General features: G+C 35.0%; 2 protein-coding genes across 7 annotated transcripts in view; both read right to left on the bottom strand.

Annotated features, from left to right (window-relative positions):
• Positions 1 to 3,714: 3,714 nt before the first annotated feature.
• Positions 3,715 to 15,485, bottom strand: galnt6 (UDP-N-acetyl-alpha-D-galactosamine:polypeptide N-acetylgalactosaminyltransferase 6 (GalNAc-T6)). 2 transcript variants are annotated; one of them, XM_067371319.1, is made up of 12 exons: positions 15,240 to 15,485; positions 14,060 to 14,215; positions 13,368 to 13,869; positions 12,615 to 12,787; positions 10,991 to 11,140; positions 10,289 to 10,523; positions 7,911 to 8,028; positions 7,609 to 7,809; positions 7,352 to 7,483; positions 7,151 to 7,252; positions 6,855 to 7,013; positions 3,715 to 4,568 (listed from the first exon to the last, which is right to left on the bottom strand). In XM_067371319.1, the coding sequence occupies exons 3-12, from the start codon at positions 13,841 to 13,843 to the stop codon at positions 4,455 to 4,457; spliced, it is 1,860 nt and encodes a 619-aa protein (XP_067227420.1). In that variant the 5' UTR covers positions 13,844 to 13,869; positions 14,060 to 14,215; positions 15,240 to 15,485; the 3' UTR covers positions 3,715 to 4,454. The 2 variants fall into 2 exon arrangements, with proteins under 2 accessions (XP_067227420.1, XP_067227419.1); XM_067371318.1 differs by lacking the exon at positions 14,060 to 14,215.
• A 1,608-nt stretch (positions 15,486 to 17,093) lies between these two features.
• The window catches only part of adcy6b (adenylate cyclase 6b), a 52,092-nt gene continuing 49,824 nt past the window's right edge, over positions 17,094 to 19,361 (bottom strand). For 4 of the 5 annotated variants that reach the window (XM_067370724.1, XM_067370722.1, XM_067370723.1 and 1 more), the window contains one exon: positions 17,094 to 18,687. In XM_067370724.1, the coding sequence (XP_067226825.1) occupies positions 18,559 to 18,687 (129 nt within the window). In that variant the 3' untranslated portion in view covers positions 17,094 to 18,558. The remainder of the gene's footprint in view (positions 18,688 to 19,361) is intronic. The other variant, XR_010892829.1, reaches the window with a different exon arrangement.

The raw sequence follows: 19,361 nt of genomic DNA, 5'->3' as shown, positions 1-19,361 counted from the left end.
ACATTGATCAACTACAGGTCATTCATAATAACCTTATGATCCTGGTGAATTAATAATGACCCATCTTAAGTGTAAAGGATCAGCCTAGTGGGGAAGAAGGTTGAAAATCTACCAGGCTTCTGTTAGCGCTAGATGATCTATGACAAAATGCAAAATTACTGTTTACATCTTAAGAGTCAATCTTCAGAACTGAAGTACATTCCACACCTCTCGGTCATCTTTTTGGCATTCTTGGCCTTTTCTGGCTGCACCAGTACAACCAGATATAAGTTAAAAATGTCCCCGGAAACATCAGGATGATTGATTATGAAAACTGAAAAAAAAAGAAAAACAATGCTTTTTATGAAATTCTCTCATAAACTGCTCCCACATGACAGCAGACCAAAAATCTACACATATATAATAAAATATATATTACATTTTGTTTTATTACATGTACAGTGGATACAAAAAGTCCACACAGCCCTGTTAAAACAGCTGATTTTTATAATGTAAACAATGAAACAAACATAAATCATATCAGAACTTTTGCACCTTTAATATAAAAATTGCAACCTAAGCAATGCCACTGAAAACCAAAGTAACATTTCAGGACTTAAAAATAACCTTATCTGTGTAAGTGGGGCGTGGGCACACCCTTTTATAATTTATAATTGTATAATTGGCTCCAAATAAATCTCAGCTTTTCTTGTTAGATTTTTCTGACATCTTGGTTACATGCTACTACAAGAGCCATGGGCCACAAGACCTGGCAAAGCATCAATGGAATCTTATTATTTAAAGGTGCTGTATCGCTCAGGTGAGGGCTCAAAGGCGTTAAATATATACCATGGAACACGGTGAGGACGGTCATCAACAAGTAGAAAGTATGTTTGCTGTATCATTAACAAAGAGAAGGCCTTTATAAAAATCATTTGTTTTTTCTTGCTAAACATTTTAAATAGAAAAGGTTAAGAATGATTAGTCATTTTTGTTGTAAAAGCTCTATTTATAACTCCAGTAATGGTTCAACTGAAGCATGACCAAATCACATTACAGGGATAAATGTTGACATAAAAGAATCAGTCATGCAATGCCAATCCTGGACATGTGATATGAACCAGCGAACAGATTATCTCATACTGCACCAAAAAGAGGAAGTTGAAGTTGTTGTACATTTACAGTAAGACAGGAAAAATAATTTCCTCTTGAATAACAGCATTCAGTACTGACTTTGCACTTGGTGTTAATGTCAAAACATACCCAAAAAATAGTTTCCTAAAGTGCGTATAGAAACAGAATGTACTGTAACTAGGCAGTTGATTCAAAATACCTCTGTGTAATTGATATTTATCTGGAGAAATTAGTGGTTATTATACTGCTGAAGCTTTTCTTTGGTAATTATACATGTGAAAAATACTTTGTTCCAACTGACAGTAAAAATTAAGTGTCTGCGTTTTATTTTATAAAATTCTGTATCTAATTTTATTTAGTATAATGCTGTTTTGGATTTGAATTTAAAAAAAAATAAGATGGACTTAAAAGTCAAAATGGACTGTGTAATACCACCTTATAAAGGCTATACTGAGAATACCTTGGCTGGCCTGTTGACCCTTACAAATATTTACTATATTTTCTGCAGAAATATTATTAATACAGCCTTATCTAATGTTAATAAAACTTTGGCCTGGTGTTAGCCACAAAAAAAAAAGAAAAAGAAAAAAAAAAAAGATATAGCCTACTGTTTGTAGCATGTTCATTTATGATTTCACAATAGTAATTAGAGTTGGTGTTTTGTTGGAAAATATGGTAACTACAGTAAACATTCAAAGGACATAAAGGCTGAAAAGCAGCCTTAACGTCTAGCCTATACAAACACAACATTGCATTTTGAAATGTAATAACTCTAGCTCAAAAGATACCGGATTAAACCTGCTGCTTAAACAGAACTAACTCTCACGCCACGTTATTAGAGAATTACGCTATCAGTGAAAGCATGTTACCTGTATTTACAGCACTTCAACGAACAACCTTCATTTTATCAGTTTATTTTTTACAACCTGTTTTACAACCCTCTCAAACAAACATATGACGTCGCCTGCCACCTATCGGTGAAGTTGGGAAGTGAAATGTTTTGCCTCACAAACGCAGGCCTCCTCAATCACAAAGCTAGCGAAATGACTCAAAACTGATCCATAATTTACACTAAAAGTGCCCTAAAAACTAGGACTATTTCAATTGAAAAATAATGAGAATTCAATAAAGAGCCTCCAGAACACAGTGTAAGGTTTCAGAAGTTTTGTTTTGTTGCTTTACTTTTGCTAAATGAGAAGAATGAGAATGAGAATAAAGCGCACCTGAACAAGCTAATCAGGTCTTCTGGGTTTTTTTGAAAAACAAAAGCAGGTGTGTTTGATCAGAGTTGGACTAAAACTGAAGAATCTTTAACAATGTTATTTTCGGGGATGCAAACAGGTAAGGGGGAAAAAAGGTGACAACATTTGCTTTATATGCTCATTTGTAGTTACTTAAGGTATTTTATTCATTTATTTTTTATTACCTTATAGCCCGATTTCACAAACAGGGCTTAGTTTAAACCAGGATTAGGCCTTAGTTCAATAAGGGCATTTAAAGGGTTAGTTCACCCAAAATTGAAAATTCTGTCATTAATAACTTACCCTCATGCCGTTAATCTTCGGAACACAAATTAACATATTTTTGTTGAAATCCGATGGCTCGAGTGAGGCCTCCATAGCCAGCGATGACATTTCGACACGCTGATTCATAATGATCCGAAGCAGTGTTTTGAAATCGGCCATCACTAAATGTCGGTTTGTTTTTTTTTGGCGCTCCAAAAATAATCTCGTGGCTTTATAATATTAATACTGAACCATTGTACTCACATGAACTGATTTAGATATATTTTAGTACGTTTATGGATCTTAAAAGAGGAAGTGTCATTGCTCCCTATGAAGGCCTCACTGAGTCATCGGATTTCAACTAAAATATCTTAATTTGTGTTCTGAAGATTAACAAAGGTCTTACGGGTGTGGAACGGCATGAGGGTGAGTAATTAATGACAGAATTTTCATTTTTGGGTGAATTAACCCTTTAAGTAGCTTTTATATTTCTGGTGTACATCTCGAGACGAAACAATAGCACGACATATTTGAATATATGCAAGTATAAGTTGCTTTCAGTTAAAACAGCTCAAAAATGCAGTCTAGAACTTGCTTAAGCCTCGTCTGTGAAACCAGGGGAAAATGTCCAAAACTATTTTTCATGAAAAAAAAAAAACAAAAAAAAACGTTGCAGCATTTTACCAAAATCAAGAGTGAATACCTTTGGTCAAAATCTCATGTTATAAAAGATGAAGTGCTATGCAGGTTATGTAAGACAATATTTGCCATTCAGACAGCAAAACTGAGCTGAATATTACCCTTTATAGAGATAGTTTTTAAAGTAAAGAGTAAAGGAAACACTGTACAGTACTTTCTGAAACAACCAGTTATCCTTGCAAGTACCCCTTGCCCCCATCCCATAAAAAACACTTTCCTCATTGGATTTACAGTATGCAAATCCCACAGGTGATCTATTTTGATCTAAAAAAAGGTGAGCCTGTCACTGAAAGGTGACGAGTTTGTATCTATGTATTTTGGTGGCAACTATGTGTGTATGTACTGTACATGTAAGCATAAAGAGTTAAAATTAAGTTTTAAAAAACACACCAAAAAGTGATCTGGGAGTGGGAGTGTGTATTATTATTTTTTTTTCCCCAAATCAAATATTTTCAAATATCTGAAAGCTCCAATATAATACAGTTTCAAAGAATAAATCTCTGTGTTCAAAATCTAGAAACAGTGTAAAGGTGAAGACAATGAAACAGTTATTTACATGAGCACGATTTCCCCCCAAAAAACCTAACCAAGTAAAGCAAGTCACACGATGCTGCTTTATACATACTGATGGCTTCAAGTTTAAAGACACAAGAGAAGAACCTGAAACTAATGCTGCCTTGTGACAATTTAGTACAGCTGAACAAAACCCACATCCCCTGCAGTATGTGCAAATGATTTGGATCACATGTATCATTGGCAAGGCCGGCCATTCATTCATTGGCCATAACACTAACAATGTTCCAAAAATATTTCATTTTCCATTTCTTTAAAAATAAATAAAACCTACACCATTTAAAAGCAGCAGTAAACATCAATAAGGCAATAAAACGCATCAAGTAAACAACGTTGCTGCCGGATTGTTCACTCTCCAATGCTCTCCGCTCCGTCTTCCCTGAGCATCCTGCCCGCAGTCTGATCACAATGTCTTTGGGAGCTTATGGATATGAAGCACCCGGTACACTCCCAGTGCATCTGCTCAGGCCTACAGTGAGCTTGCCAGCGTGAGCTGTGGCTGCTGGCCCTCCCTCTTGGGTCTTATAGGAGTGAACGTCCTTGCTCCTCGGTTGGAGTGTGAGGTCAGCTGAATACCCAGTGCTGATGATGGTCTGTTGGATTGCAGGGGCTCATTAATATCTTGTCTCCCTTCTTGTGGAGGCACTTTCCAGAGGACGGATTCTTCAGTAGTTGCTCCTAAAATTAGCAGAAGATGAAGAAATGTAAAACAAGTTTCTCATGTGAATGAGGTGAAAGTAAACCAGCAAAGTACAGCAATTCAAATGGTGTCCTCTCTCTATGCAGTGGTGTAAATTAACATTGAGAAAGACTTGCTAGCAGTAATGGGGGAGGAAAGTATAGAGCTCTTGGTAACTCTTTAAAATAATGTTTCTTTAGTTCACTACTTTAGTTAACATGAATTAAGAATGAACAGTACTTCTTCAGCATTTATTAATATTAGTTAAAATGTTAATAGCATTGTTAACATTTAATAATGTTAACATTTACCAATATATTATTAAAATCAAGAGTTGTATCCGTTTACATTAATACACTGAACAAACATGAACAACTTTTTTTTTTTAAATAGCATTAAATACTGTAACAAATGTATTGCTCATTGTTAGTTCAAGTTAGTTAACACATTAACTAAATGTTAACAAATGAGACCTTATTGTAAAGCGTTACCAAGCACTTATCAATTTGCATCCTGGCTGATATCTACCCCTGACCAAACATTAAATGTCCAGTGATATCACATAAATATAGACTTTCATTACGGATTTAAAAATCTTTAAAACAATTAATAATAAACAATATAAAATTACATTACTGTCCAAATGTCTGAGACTAGTAGTGAAAATTAAATTTTTTGCAGTGCTAAGTTATATATTTACATGAAAAGTGAAACTGAAAATTTAACGAATTCTGTATTTTGTTTGCTCACCCATAATGACAGCGTTATTTGATTAATTTCAATAATATAATTATATTTAACATTTACAGTACGTTCAAAAGTTTGGGGTCGGTACAATTTTTAAAATGTTTTTAAAAGAGTGAAATAAAAAGTCTGCATTTATTTGATCAAAAATACAGGGGAAAGTAATATTGCGAACAATTACTACAATTTAAAATACCATTTCTATTTCAATATATTTTAAAATGTTATTTATTCCTGTGATGTCATAGCTGAATTTTCTGCATCATTACTTCAGTCTTCAGTGTCATATGATCCTTCAGAAATCAATCTAATATGCTAATTTGCTGCTCAAGAAACATGCAGCTCAATATTTTTGACAGTATTTATTTGAAATAGAAATCTTTTGTAATAATTAAAATGTCTTTACTGTCATTTGTGATGAATTGAATGCATCCTTGCTGAATAAAAGTATTACTTTCTTAAACCAAAAAAAAAAATGACCATTAACTTGTGTAATGTGTACATTTTTATAAAAAAAAAAAAAAAAAAATTTATATATATAAAACATTTATCTATCCATCCATCTATCTATCTATCTCTCTCTCTCTATTTTTATATAATATAATATATATATATATATATATATATATATATATATATATATATATATATATATATATATATATATATATATATATATATATATATATATATATATATATATATATATATCTTTGTTTTTTTAATATCTATATCTATCTATTTTTTTTATATATTATATATAAAAATGTATATATATATATATATATTTATATTTAATATATTTATATTTATATTTATATATAATATATAGATATATAATATAAAAAAAAATTTTTTTTATATATTATCTATCCATCTATCCATCTAATATTTATTTATATATTTATTTATTTATATATTTATTTATATATATATATATATATATATATATATATATATATATATATATATATATATATATATATATATATATATTTATTTATTTATTTATTTATTTATTTATTTATTTATTTATTTATTTATTTATTTATTTATTTATTTATATATATATATATATATATATATATATATATATATATATAGAGATAGAGATAGAGATAGAGATAGAGATAGAGATAGATAGAGATAGAGAGATATAATATATTAAAAAAAAAAAATATATATATTTATATATATATTTTTTTTTAATATATTATATCTCTCTATCTCTCTCTATCTCTATCTCTATCTCTATCTCTATCTATATATATATATATATATATAAAATATATCCATCTATCTAAAAATATATTTTTCTCTCTCTCTATTATCTATATAACATTTTTAAATATTAAGCTGATATTTTTATGACCGTGTTTATTCAAGTATAGAAAAAAAAAAAAAAAAAAAAGACTGCAACGGACATCCCCCAAACCAAGACAGTAAGTAAAGGGGAAGGAAGCAGAAACAAATAAATTAAGACAGTAATAATAAAGAAAGACCATTTTGGTAATACATTTCTACTCTAAGAGGACACTTACTTCTGTAAACACCCACTCTTGTTCAGGAGCCAAACTACTACCTTTTCCCTTCAGCGTACAGAGCTCGATCTTCACTGGCTCTGGGTAAGGAGAGGCGTGCAGACAGAGCTGCTTCCCTATGTTATGCCTCAGCTCATTATGTGATGTATATTCAAAGTACTGAAAACAAACACATCATGATGAACATTTGCATGGTCAAAATGACTGGTTCTCTCTTACTATATCAATGTCACTTTTATTATAAAAACACCTCTACTCATAATATCAACGTGAATAATACAACAATGGTACTCTACCTGATTACCACCCATGTTGTGGCATACATACATAATCATAGGCTTTCCCCCATTGTTACTTTCTCCAACATCCAGACATTGCTGTGATCCCATATTCTTGAGCTACACAAAACACAAAAATATCAAATTAAAATAAATATTTGTCCCCTAGACTGATTTAAAATGGCAAATCGTAATAATTGTGCTCTAAAAAGAACTTACAGCTCCAAACTTGACGGGGGTAAGATCTGGGACAAAGGCTTCTGGGTAGACATTGGTAAGATACCAAGAAAAGTTCTTGCATTGTAAGGTTTCTCTGAGTTTCAGACGGTCAGATATATCACCGTAGTTATTCTACACAACCATACAGGAAATGAGTTATGCAACTGGTCATATGCTCTAGCATACAGCTACAGTATAAGATAGAAACAAACACAAAGTTAATATTTTAATCCTCTGAAAGCAAAAGTAGTTCTTACTTCTTTAGCCATTTTAGCTGCACTTTGGCTGCGTCGATAGTAAATCAGCTTGTAATCGTCCATCCACACCTCAGCCAAGCGCACTTGGTTACGTGTAATGACCTCTGTACCTTTGGGAAAGGTGTGAGGACTCTTGGTGCGGAACACATGACCCACAACAGAGCAGGGGATTATCTCTAACTGTCCGCCACACTGCCACACCTGACAGCACAGAATATATAAATAAAGGTGACTTGGCTTGTTTTAACATTATCTTTGCTATTAATATGGCTGCAGGTGAATTTTGAAGAGCCGGAACTCACCCTGAAGGACATCTCGACATTTTCACCACCCCATATCTCCATTTTGTCATCGTAGGTCCCGATTTTCTCAAAGTAGGCCTTAGATATGGAGAACAAACCACCAGCAAACGTTGGAGTTCTGAAAGGAAGAACAGGAAAAATACAATGATTCAGATGTGTAGCCAGAGAGCCGATGTCAGGTCTTGTTGCTTTTGAACTTTGCCAAAAAATATAAAAAAATAAATAAAATGCATTTGTTTTACAGTACTTAGTTGTGAATTTTAGAAAAAATAAGGCTATTCTGTTCTGACGTAGAACCCAAAAGCGCTGCACTGTGTCTTCAACGTAAACAGCGTAGGACACTGACAGGGAAGAGAAGAAATTGTTGAATAAAAAGTATTTAGATTTGTTTTTACGCACAAAAAGTATTCTCGTCACAGAAAAAAAAAGAAAAGACTTTTAATGATGTCCTCACTACCTTTCTGGGCCTTGAAAGTGGTAATTAAATTGCTGTCTTCAGAGGGGACAGGGCCCTCTTATTCCATCAAAAATATCTTAATTTTTGTTCTGAAGATGAACAAAAGTCTTACAGGTTTGGAACGACATGAGGGCGAGTAATTGTATGGGTGAACTAACCCTTTAATAATAAGCTTATAATGCATTTTAAATGCAGACTTCATAGAGTTACCAAGGTTTGCCATGCAGATGCAAACAACAAATGGATTTAATATTAATTTCTCACAATTGTTCACATACAAATGATTTTAAATTATTCAGAATTCTCTCTTCTTTTCAACAGTTAGTTGAATAAACCAATGCTAAAATGAAATTGCTGTAAATACAAGACATTTAGTGACAAGATAAGAGGAGTCATTAAAATCACGTTAACATGCAGTTCTGCAGCATACTTCACTTCAAAAACAAGATGGCCACATACTGCCTGATGTGTTATGAATGATAAAGTATAAAATAGTATATAGGCTATGTAAAATTAGCTGAGGTGGCATGTAGCCTATAATCTGCGTAATCCATAAAACATTGTCATAGTAAAAGTAGTTCATTTGATACTCAAACGAAACTTGATACAACCAGCCAAGTAATCTCATTCATAAAAATCAGATAGACAGGAAGACTGATCTGGCCTCAAGATCATGATGGCATGAATATATAAAGCATATCCTTAACAAGACATTGTGTAAACAAAGTAACAAGCACAGTCAATGTCTTGCAGTGTAACGCCAGAAAACTGTGTGTGCGCTCGTTTCCACGCAAAATTTGGCATTCATCAACAGGAGCGTGAGCAACGCCCAACCAAACACATTTTTGTACATGCGAAGGATGATGTCTTGCGTGGATATTGAAACAAAAGTGAAATACAAAGCCTTAGTTTATAATGAGAAGTAGTTCAGCAACCAATTAATGTTACATCGTGAATATGGAAACATTTGGATTCTTCCCGAATTTTCATTTTTGGGTGAACTAATCCTTTAAGGATTTTCTGTGGAGTGAAGAGGGGTACTAAAATAACCAAGTTTATATACGTTCATAATGTTAAGTTTTTTGTTTTATTTACCAGTATTTTCTTTTTAAAATTAATTTTTTTGTTTATAATTACGAGGTTGAGGGGTGTTTTTAGAGTGAGTACTTCCTCTTCATGGCCGGGTTACGTTTGTGTCATAAACTAGGGCGAGGCTTCCAAAATTTGGGGCGTGACAGTTTTCAGCCGTCACATTTATCAACAACCGTTCATTTGTGCAACAAAACTGGCCGCATACAAAAGTTTAATGAATCTCACATTAGAGAAATGTCATAAGCTGATTTTTTCGTTCGGATGTACGCTGGTTTCTACGTTCGTTTGATAAATGAAGGCCATTGTGTTTTGATGGAGTATGCTGTCGAAATTACATGGCATAAATGTGTCTATACGTGGTACCCTGTTGGTTAAATTATTGTTGATGTAATCCAAGAGAAACATCAGGGTAAACATTATCCATAATATCCATATACACAAATTAGTAGTATTCTTGCTTATATCGGAAAAATTATATGTAAATTACATGTCTCTTGACTTTCATAATGGTTCTCTGGAATACTTGATTGTGATTGGTCAATAATATTTGAACATAATTTTTTTTTAGCAAGTACTAATGAAACAAACAGGATATGGCCTGGTCTTAAAAAAAAAAAAAAAAAAAACCCTCAGGATTTATTTGCGATAATGACTGACTGTATTTAAATGCAGCTATTCAAATGCTTCTGTTAATAGAAGAAAAAGCAAAGGCACCTTTCCTGGAAAAGGTAAATATTGATACATCAATCACTACAAAATGAATTTGTAAATCTGCAGCCATTCTTGGAAACACTGGCAATCTTAGCATCATAAAAAGTGCATGACTCACTTTACTGGGTAGGTCTCATCCTTGCGTTTAGCGTTCTCATAATCTGGAATGGCTTCCCAGCCAAATGTGAGACTCCAGTCAAAGTTGCCTCTGTTATGGGCACGGGCAGAGGCCACAGGCTTGTGGAACTGGAAGGTGTTTAAATCAATGGTTGTGATTTCAGGGCTCACCACGGCAGTGGGCTCCTCAACAATGCGAGCAAGGAGAGGCTCAAGCCAGCCATGGAAACATTCACCTTTAATAACGAAAAAATAAGACAAGAGAGAAATTGCTTAAAGGTTTATAAATGTGCTACTCGAGCATATATGCCAAGATAACACGTCACATATCAACCCTTGTATACAAGGTAAAATCGGAAAAGGTTATGCATCAGGTGTAACATGATGAGTTGCTAGGCTTCAGGCTGACAATACCTCAAAGCGAATGAGATAAGCATCACATACTATCCCTTTATCACAGTGCATAACTTTGCAAATGACGAGTTCCAGAAGAAAAGAAAAAAAAAAAAAAAGTCATGGGAGTAACCACTTTAAGCTCATGCCTGAACACCTGAAAAGCAGGTTCCTGAAAGACTACTTTGCATTACGTAGAAAAAAAATAATGAGACTGGTGGATGTTAATGACGTGTGAACAGAAACCCGAAAGCCGTCTTAGACAACGAAATTGGGCAGGGCAAATTATGATTTGTTATAAAATACATACAGTGAGCATCCAGGAAGGTGAGGATTTCTCCCTCAGCTTTGCTGGCTCCAAGAAGCCTCGCCGTGATCAGGCCCTTCCTCTCCGGCTGACGCACTACCTTCACGATCTTCAGTGACTTCACATACTCCTCCAGTTTATCATGGAGGTGTTCTACAAGATCATGCAATAACAAAATGTAGAAAGACATTAGTGTTTCTAATGGAGTGTATTTTCTTTGTTTCTTCTGTATGAATAGAAACTATTATACTTATTATAACAATACCGTGCAAAAGTTTTGGGGTCTATCTATCCATCTATCTCCATCCATATCCATCTATCCATCCATATCCATCTATCTCCATCTATCTATCCATATCTATCTATTTATCTCCATATCCATCTATCTATCCATATCTATCTATTTATCTCCATATCCATCTATCTATCCATATCTATCTATTTATCTCCATATCCATCTATCTATCCATATCTATCTATTTATCTCCATATCCATCTATCTATCCATATCTATCTATTTATCTCCATATCCATCTATATCCATATCCATCCATCTCCATCCATATCCATCCATCTCCATCCATCTCCATCCATCTCCATCCATCTCCATCATATATATATATATATATATATATATATTTTTTTTTTTTTTTTTTTTTTTTTTTTTTTTTATTTATTTTTTTTTTGTATTTTTTTATTTATTAAAGAAATTAAAAGAAAAATTCAGCAAGGACACATTCAGTTGATCGAAAGTATGAGAATGATTTCATGGTCAAGGATCATGTGACGCTGAAGACTGGAGTAATGATGCAAAATGTGATTAGCTTAGCCATCACAGGAATAAATCACATTTTAAAATAGAAAACTGTAATTGACAACATCACTGTTTTTACTATTTCTGATTAAATAAATCCACCCTTGGTGAGCATAAGAGACTTCTTTTAAAAAACATTTAAAAATCTGACCAACCCCAAACTTCTGAAAGGTGAGTTTAAGGTAATATATTGATTGGGTTAAGAAAATTCACAAGTCAGCTGTAACTTTAATTGTCAACTGTTCAACGTGACATTCTTCTATGTCTTAAAATAGACCAAAAAGCTTGCTGCTCCGATGAAATGACATTTCCTGTGCCTTCAAGCGAACTGACACTTCCTTTATCTGATCACTTACAAATGTAAAGATCTAAAACTCACGATGGAACATATAAAAACCCAAGTAACAGATAATGTACGTTGTGTCATAACAGAAAATAAATCTAATGTCATCAAAACCCCAGACAACTCTGGACTGCACATCATTCTGCTCGTTACACTACTACTTTTTATCATATAAAAAAAATGAATAAATAAAAATGAATGAATGAATAAAAACTTTAGCTATGAACTAGTTAGATATTCTCTACAGTGCAGCATGTCTTTAGATTTTCCAACAGTTTTTTGCATCTCTAACTGGTTCCCTTCTCTTTCTGTATAACGTTTTGTCATCCACCTGCTGAAGCACTTATATAAGTGACATTCCATAATATTTCACCAGATAAAACTGTTTGCTATTGGCACAAGAACACAGAGTAACACTACTTCTAGAAGTGGTTAATTATTACAGCAGGAGCTGATAAAGCCGGGCCCACCTGCCGTGCTGGCATCATCCACCAGTATGATTTCTTTGAGGAAGATCGCCGGGGAGGTGTGCAGCACGCTGTACACGGTACGCAGAAGTGTTGACCATGCCTCGTTGTGAAACACAATGATCACACTTGTAGTGGGAAGAGAAGGACAGCGGCGAAACTTCCGCTCAACACACCTGTAAGGGACACAAGAAAAAAGTAAATATAAAAAATATATGATATACACACACACCTCCAAAGGAGAAAAAGGAAGGTGATGTTCTAAAACACAATCAGAATTTTTTTTTAAACATATTTATCAGTATTATGAAAATGAGGATGTATGCAAATTGTTTATGGCCTGTTACTCCACACGGTGTTTAAATACGATAACATTTACAAGGAAACATAACCTCACAACCGTCAACCTATTTTTAAGAGTAATGCAACAGGTGAGATTAGAAAACTGCATAAGCAGCAGAACAGTAAAGACTCTAATCGACAATGAGTGTTTGGGCAGCATTTATATGGCTTTAGCTCTAGCTCTAAAATCAACAGAAGTCTGCACCTTCAAATTTCTGTGTAAACAGATCAAATGAGTCAACGTTAATTTAAAGGCGCATAAAATGCCAGCAAACATAATGCACGTCACTGGTGCAGCCTAACTTTAATCTATGAAGGGAATCATTATTATGTCGGATTGGATGGTGAACTGAATGAATTGTTTGTATTCTACATTTTCTCATAGTGCCAATGAAACAATGTGCCCATTCTTACTCGGGCGGACGGGTGTCTTCTCCAAGACTGCGGTGCAAGGAGATTCGGTCACTGGCAAACTGGTTAAAGCAGTGCCTGGTCATGCCCTCCTGCTTTTCCTTCTCCTCTTCCGTAGACATACTGGCTTTCTGGAAGGCTGCACCATTGGCTCCCGGGGCCTGAGGGTCCTGTGGAGGTCTCTCGATGCACGGTTTGAGTTCCACCTGAGTGTAGAAGCCCGGGGGGCAATTTCGGTCTGGGGTGGGCTGTATTACCAATGATGGGGGCTGCGGGGCTCCAATTTGGAAGGCGAAATTATTGACCGCTCCGCGGACCATTTCAAAGACCTTCTCCTTTTTGTTGGAGAGATCTTGCAACCAGGGGTCCTGAAGTGAACCGCTGCCAACGTCCCTCTGGATCACCACCAGAATTACCATGAAAAGCGTGCCGCCCAAAACTGCAAGCTTCAGGGGGGAGAGACGACGTCTCAGACGCATTCTGTTGGTCAGTTTCAGTCATCCACCTGTGGGGAAAAGACCAATTATGAAGGAAAAGCAATCACCACTTAACTTTAAAAATAAAAAGGTCCATTATGTCAATTTTATGGTTTATTGATACCAACTCCACAAACAAAGCAAGCTATGCCCCACTTTTAATTAGCAGAGAAAGCCTGCACTGCGGACTCTCACAGCAACAGAGCAAACAAACCTCACCTGACAACAAACACCCTTCTGCACCTGATCCTTCCTTCGCCCTGCTGGATCCACGTGGCAGCAGGTGGCTCACTGCACACTCCCACTACACTTAAAGGGTGGCGTTGGAAGCTTTGCATAAATACACTTCACAACCATGACACGTCGCCCATCTAACTGAACATGATAAAAAAAGCTCTGGATCTCACCTACTACTTGGAAATTTGTTTAAATGTCATCTTGAGGATGGATACATTTAAAGCACTATTATTCTTTACTTTTGTTATATCAGCATCTATGGCTATTTTCATGGCAAGAACAACATTAAAATAAATAAATAGCACGGTAATAGTAAAAAAACAACAATTGATAATCAACTCACATAAATATAATCAAACATTATATAACATTTTTCCATTTCAATATTTGATAAAAACCTTAAGACTGTTCCCTGGTGAAACATTTTTGAAAACATCCATTAAAAACTATTCTTTACTTTTAACCTCAAGTAATTATATTTAAAGCAGGTAATGTGATGACAATGAAACGTTTGGTGTTAAATGAATCAGTAACTTCAGTGCCCATGGCACTTGTCTATTTAAAAACATCTAAATCACAAACCCCCAAGACAGGCAATGGCCAACAGAGACAGGCCAACTTCTGCTTCTGCGTAGGTGTTCAGACTTTCCTAATTACTCAGACTAAAACTGGTTCGCCTGCATTAATACTAACTGAGCTGAATGGAACCACAGGTTATGAAATAACACAAACAACATTTTTCCTTTGTGAGTAATTTGACCATTTCGTAAATTTCGCAAAACCCCAAGCACTTCCTTTATTAAGTAAAAAAAATGCCACGCAATATGACAACTAAACGAAACGTATCTGAATAGATACAAGGAAGTAAGGCAAGCATAGCCTAGATAATGGTTAAAATATTTACAGTAGGATACCGATTTCAATCATTCACGACCTTCTAGAAGCCTTTGGTTTTTTTAAAAGGACGATAATTTACGAAAAACTAGTTTTTGTGTGTTAGAAAAAAGCAATATATATACACCATTATAAACAAAGATGAAACTCGCTCATGTCAAGGAGGAGGAAGATAAGCCGAAGTTAGATCTCGTTGACAACAGACGTGCGAAACACGACGAAACAAATAAAGCACTCATTTAACGTTACTTAAATCTTCACAGTTTACCTGTAATAAAATCAGTCATTCATGTGCTTCTCCCAGAGGCTGATAACTTAGGCAGATATATAAATTCTTGTTTTCTCGTCTTCTGGTCCACCGTTTGTTTCAGCTGTGTGAGTCGATAGACGGATGTTGTTACTCTGTAACTTCGAGTTTTAGAGGTATTGGTAAACTAAGCGCGCGATGGTTTCACGCGACCAGCAACATTGGCCTCCCGGCTTCCCTTTGAACGCAACAGGTGCCATTCGTTCAAATGATTGAGAGTCATCTGGGTCCTAAAGCCGGGGCTTTCCTTCTGGAGGTTGTGAGGATTTTGATTCATCGCAGTGAATCGAATCTCTTGAATGTGTTCGTGTTCAACAAAAAGATTCATTCAGTGACACTACTTTCTGCGGTTTACATACAAATGAGTCATTAAAAACACCGAGTCGATTTTTGCGTGTCTTTAATAAGAATGTGAAGCATCATAAGTGACTGCAGTGGCCCCACGTGCCTGTCCAATTTTTTTTACTGTCCTCCAACTGCTGGGCATGTGTTTTATAAAAATTGTGTATGGCCATAGTTAGTCATTTTTACTAATTCACAATTTTTCCGACTCCTCTGTCTCAAGTTTATTGCGCCAAACTGAACGACTTTTGCTTATCGGATCCTCGTTAACGAGATTCTTCGATCAGTTTCCAAGTCAGTGGTTCAGTGAATGAGGGGTTCAGTGAATGACTGATTCGTTCAATAAGTGCAAAATGCTCCCTCACAGTCAGTAACGTTACTGGAATGAAGGATGGAGAGACTTCAGTGAATCAAATTGAGTCGGTGAACAAGAATGATTCACTTAAAAGGTTTGTTCAAAGGTTGTTGTACCCTAAATTTGAACCTGTTCTATGTTTATATATTTGTCTGTTAAACATTTCAGTATTGCTTTGAACTTTATATATGTCTAAATTTAGATGACGTCGAATTACTTAATTAAGGCTCAGAAAGGGATGTGGTAAGTTAACAAACTATACCTCAACATATATAAATTATTAACTGGGATGCAATTACATTCAATGCCTCTTGTGTCGCGTACGTGAAACCGAATACAGATTTATTCAGACATTTGAGAAAGGCATAGGACAAGAGGAAATGGGGTCGGTACTTCTGTAGGAGAGAATCGTGATTACAAACTATCGACTGACATGAGACTGCCACTGCTGCTACTTGAAGAAAAGACACCAAGCTGAGCACGGACAAAGAGAAGAGTCCATTAACACAACAATCACTAGAGCCACTCACAGCCAACAATGGCCCGTCTGTCTATCTGTTAGCTTCGTTTTGAGGTATTAAATTCACTTCATGTACAGTATGACGGTTGAAAAGGAAAGGAAACCTTTTTTTAACGAGTTAACTAATTGCACATTTCTAAATAGTGTACACTGCTTATTATATTAATCCAACACCAAATTTACATTGTGTAAAAACATCATTTAAAAATGTTTGACAATCTGTTGAAACTATATTAAATGAATTGTAAAAATATTTAAGTCATTTTAATTAACAAAAAACGTAATATTTAGATGTTATGGTGAAAATTAAGATAAAGGGTTGGGGTTTAGTTTGTACTACTGGTGCTTGACAGTCACCTTTACTTCTGAAAGGTTAAGCATTCACTTACCACTTATTAAAAAATAAATAAATAAATATATATATATAATTTTTTTAATTTATTTTACACGATATTTGTGGAAAGTGGCTAAAATTCACTTTTTTGTCTAGCTAATGACTACGGTCTGTATGCCAGCTCTGCCTCTGTTGCACTTGACCTTCATTGAAATTAAAATAAAAAGTAATAAATGACAAAATGCACAAACTAGTGTTGGGTGGATAAGCTATTGAGACTTCATTCTTTAATAAAACACCCAATTTATTGATTTGCCACCTTTTCAATGAAAAAGGTCCTGAAAGGTCCATGTACCACAAACATATTTTAACTAAAACCATATGTGCTTTTATGTTTATGACAAGGTGAGAATGTTAAACATACAAGTACATTCATATTGGAAATGCATGTTAAAGATGGGGAAGGGGAAGGACACGATTATAAAGTCAAAGATGCTTCTATACAGTGGGAATGGTACAAAAATACTCTGCAGCAGTGCTAACTATGCATTTGACCAGTAATTGCATAATTTAAAAAAATGTTGACAAATGTGCAAGCATGACTAAGAACGCTCAAGAGGAAATGCTGAAATGGATTTATGCTGAACACTGTCAAAATAACTTTGCAGTCCAGACACTTGACGGCAACCGCCAAACCCAACGGGCCTCTGTCAGCACATTTATACCTATTTACAAAGGTCTTAAGAAGACCATTGCTGACCATACTGTGCTGGAATTATATGAGGTCTTGGTCATATCTGGGTTCATTTTTTCCATTAATTTCTACAGGAATTAATTAAGTGCTACAATTTGTGTAACACATTTATAAACGTCAATGAGAGGGAAATGACATCTGTTAACAAATGAACACAGAAATATGAAAAATGTAATCTGATTAGCACTTAAGCTGGCAAAAAAAGCTATTTTAAATTCACTTTATAAACCTCACAGTGAGCTTTTGTGCCCTTTAAAGATTACACACACCGTCCACACACAAACAATAAAGTAAATTAACATGACCAATTAAATTCATCCAACACCATTCTTTTCCTTCATTTAAGTTACCTCATTTGTACACAAATACTAAAAGGGATAAACATGTTGATCACTCATAAATCATACGAACAAAGTCACTGTAATTAGGATTCTTGTTCCTAAGGCCTTCAAAGAAGACAGACATTTTTTGCTTTAGTGTTTATAATATAGTATGGCCGATGTAGTCACAAGAGGCCGACAAAGGAAACCCAGACAATTGAATCACACTTGTTCAAACATTTCAAACAGTTTACCAGATGTGTGTAGTGCTCCTATATCAAATACTTTGTTCTTTGGTCAGTTTCTTCTTGCTTCTTGCATATATAATCATTTTTTATTTACATGTTTTAAAACCTGTCAAAATAAATAAAGAATTCAAATTTTGGTATGGAAGAAGTCTTTTCCACAAAATAAAAATGAAAACCAAGATTTCTTCAAAGTCATCTCCATCTAAGGCAATAGTTCTTCATTAAATCTTTCAGGTAGAGCATACCTCATTATTCCCAATAGGTGCATATATAAATACCACACATGCCCACTAATGCTCGTGAGCGAGAGAGCTTATGAGTGGTTATATTTGGATGTGCTCAAATCCCATTCAGAGCATTTGTTGTCCTTCTTGCATTTCAGTGCATTGAGAAACATTTGGTCAGTGTTAACTGCAGACAGGACCACTATTGAGGAAGTAAGTGGTCATATCTCCTTTCCCCTTCACTTTCACCAATCCACGACACTCCAGCTGGTAGCCCTTACTTTCTAGGACATGGTACAAGTCAGTGGTCACCTGTAGGAATAAAGAGCATTTAATTATACACTTAAAGGGATAGTTCACCCAAAAATGAAAATTTGATGTTTATCTGCTTACCCCCAGTACATCCAAGATGTAGGTGACTTTTTTTCTTCAGTCGAACGCAAATTATGATTTTTAACTGCAACCGCTGCCGTCTGTCAGTCAAATAATAGCAGTAGATGGGAACTTCAACTATAACAGTAAATAAAACTTGCTTAGACAAATCAAAATTAAAACCTGCGGCTCGTGACGACACATTGATGTCTTAAGACACGAAACGATCGGTTTGTGCGAGAAACCGAACATTATTTATATAATTTTTTACCTCTAATACACCACTATGTCCAACTTCGTTCAGCTTCCTGTTAGTGAGGTCAAAAAACGCGTTGTGATGATGGAAGTGATGTCTCGTCCATATACTTCAATGAGCGCGAGACATCACTTCCGTTGTCAGAGCGCGATCAGACCTCACTAGCCGGAAGCTGAACGAAGTTGGACATAGTGGTGTATTAGAGGTAAAAAATGATATAAATACTGTTCGGTTTCTCGCACAAACCGATCGTTTCGTGTCTTAGGACATCAATGTGCCGTCACGAGCCGCAGGGTTTAATTTGGATTTGTCTATGGAAGTTTTTTCAGACTCTTATTGTTCAAGTTCCCAATCACTG

The sequence above is a fragment of the Chanodichthys erythropterus genome, chromosome 20, assembly GCF_024489055.1.
Source record: "Chanodichthys erythropterus isolate Z2021 chromosome 20, ASM2448905v1, whole genome shotgun sequence".
NCBI classification, from domain to species: Eukaryota; Metazoa; Chordata; class Actinopteri; order Cypriniformes; family Xenocyprididae; genus Chanodichthys; species Chanodichthys erythropterus.
The sequence above is the reverse complement of the archived record's forward strand: the minus strand, read 5'-3'. Positions and strand labels throughout refer to the sequence as shown.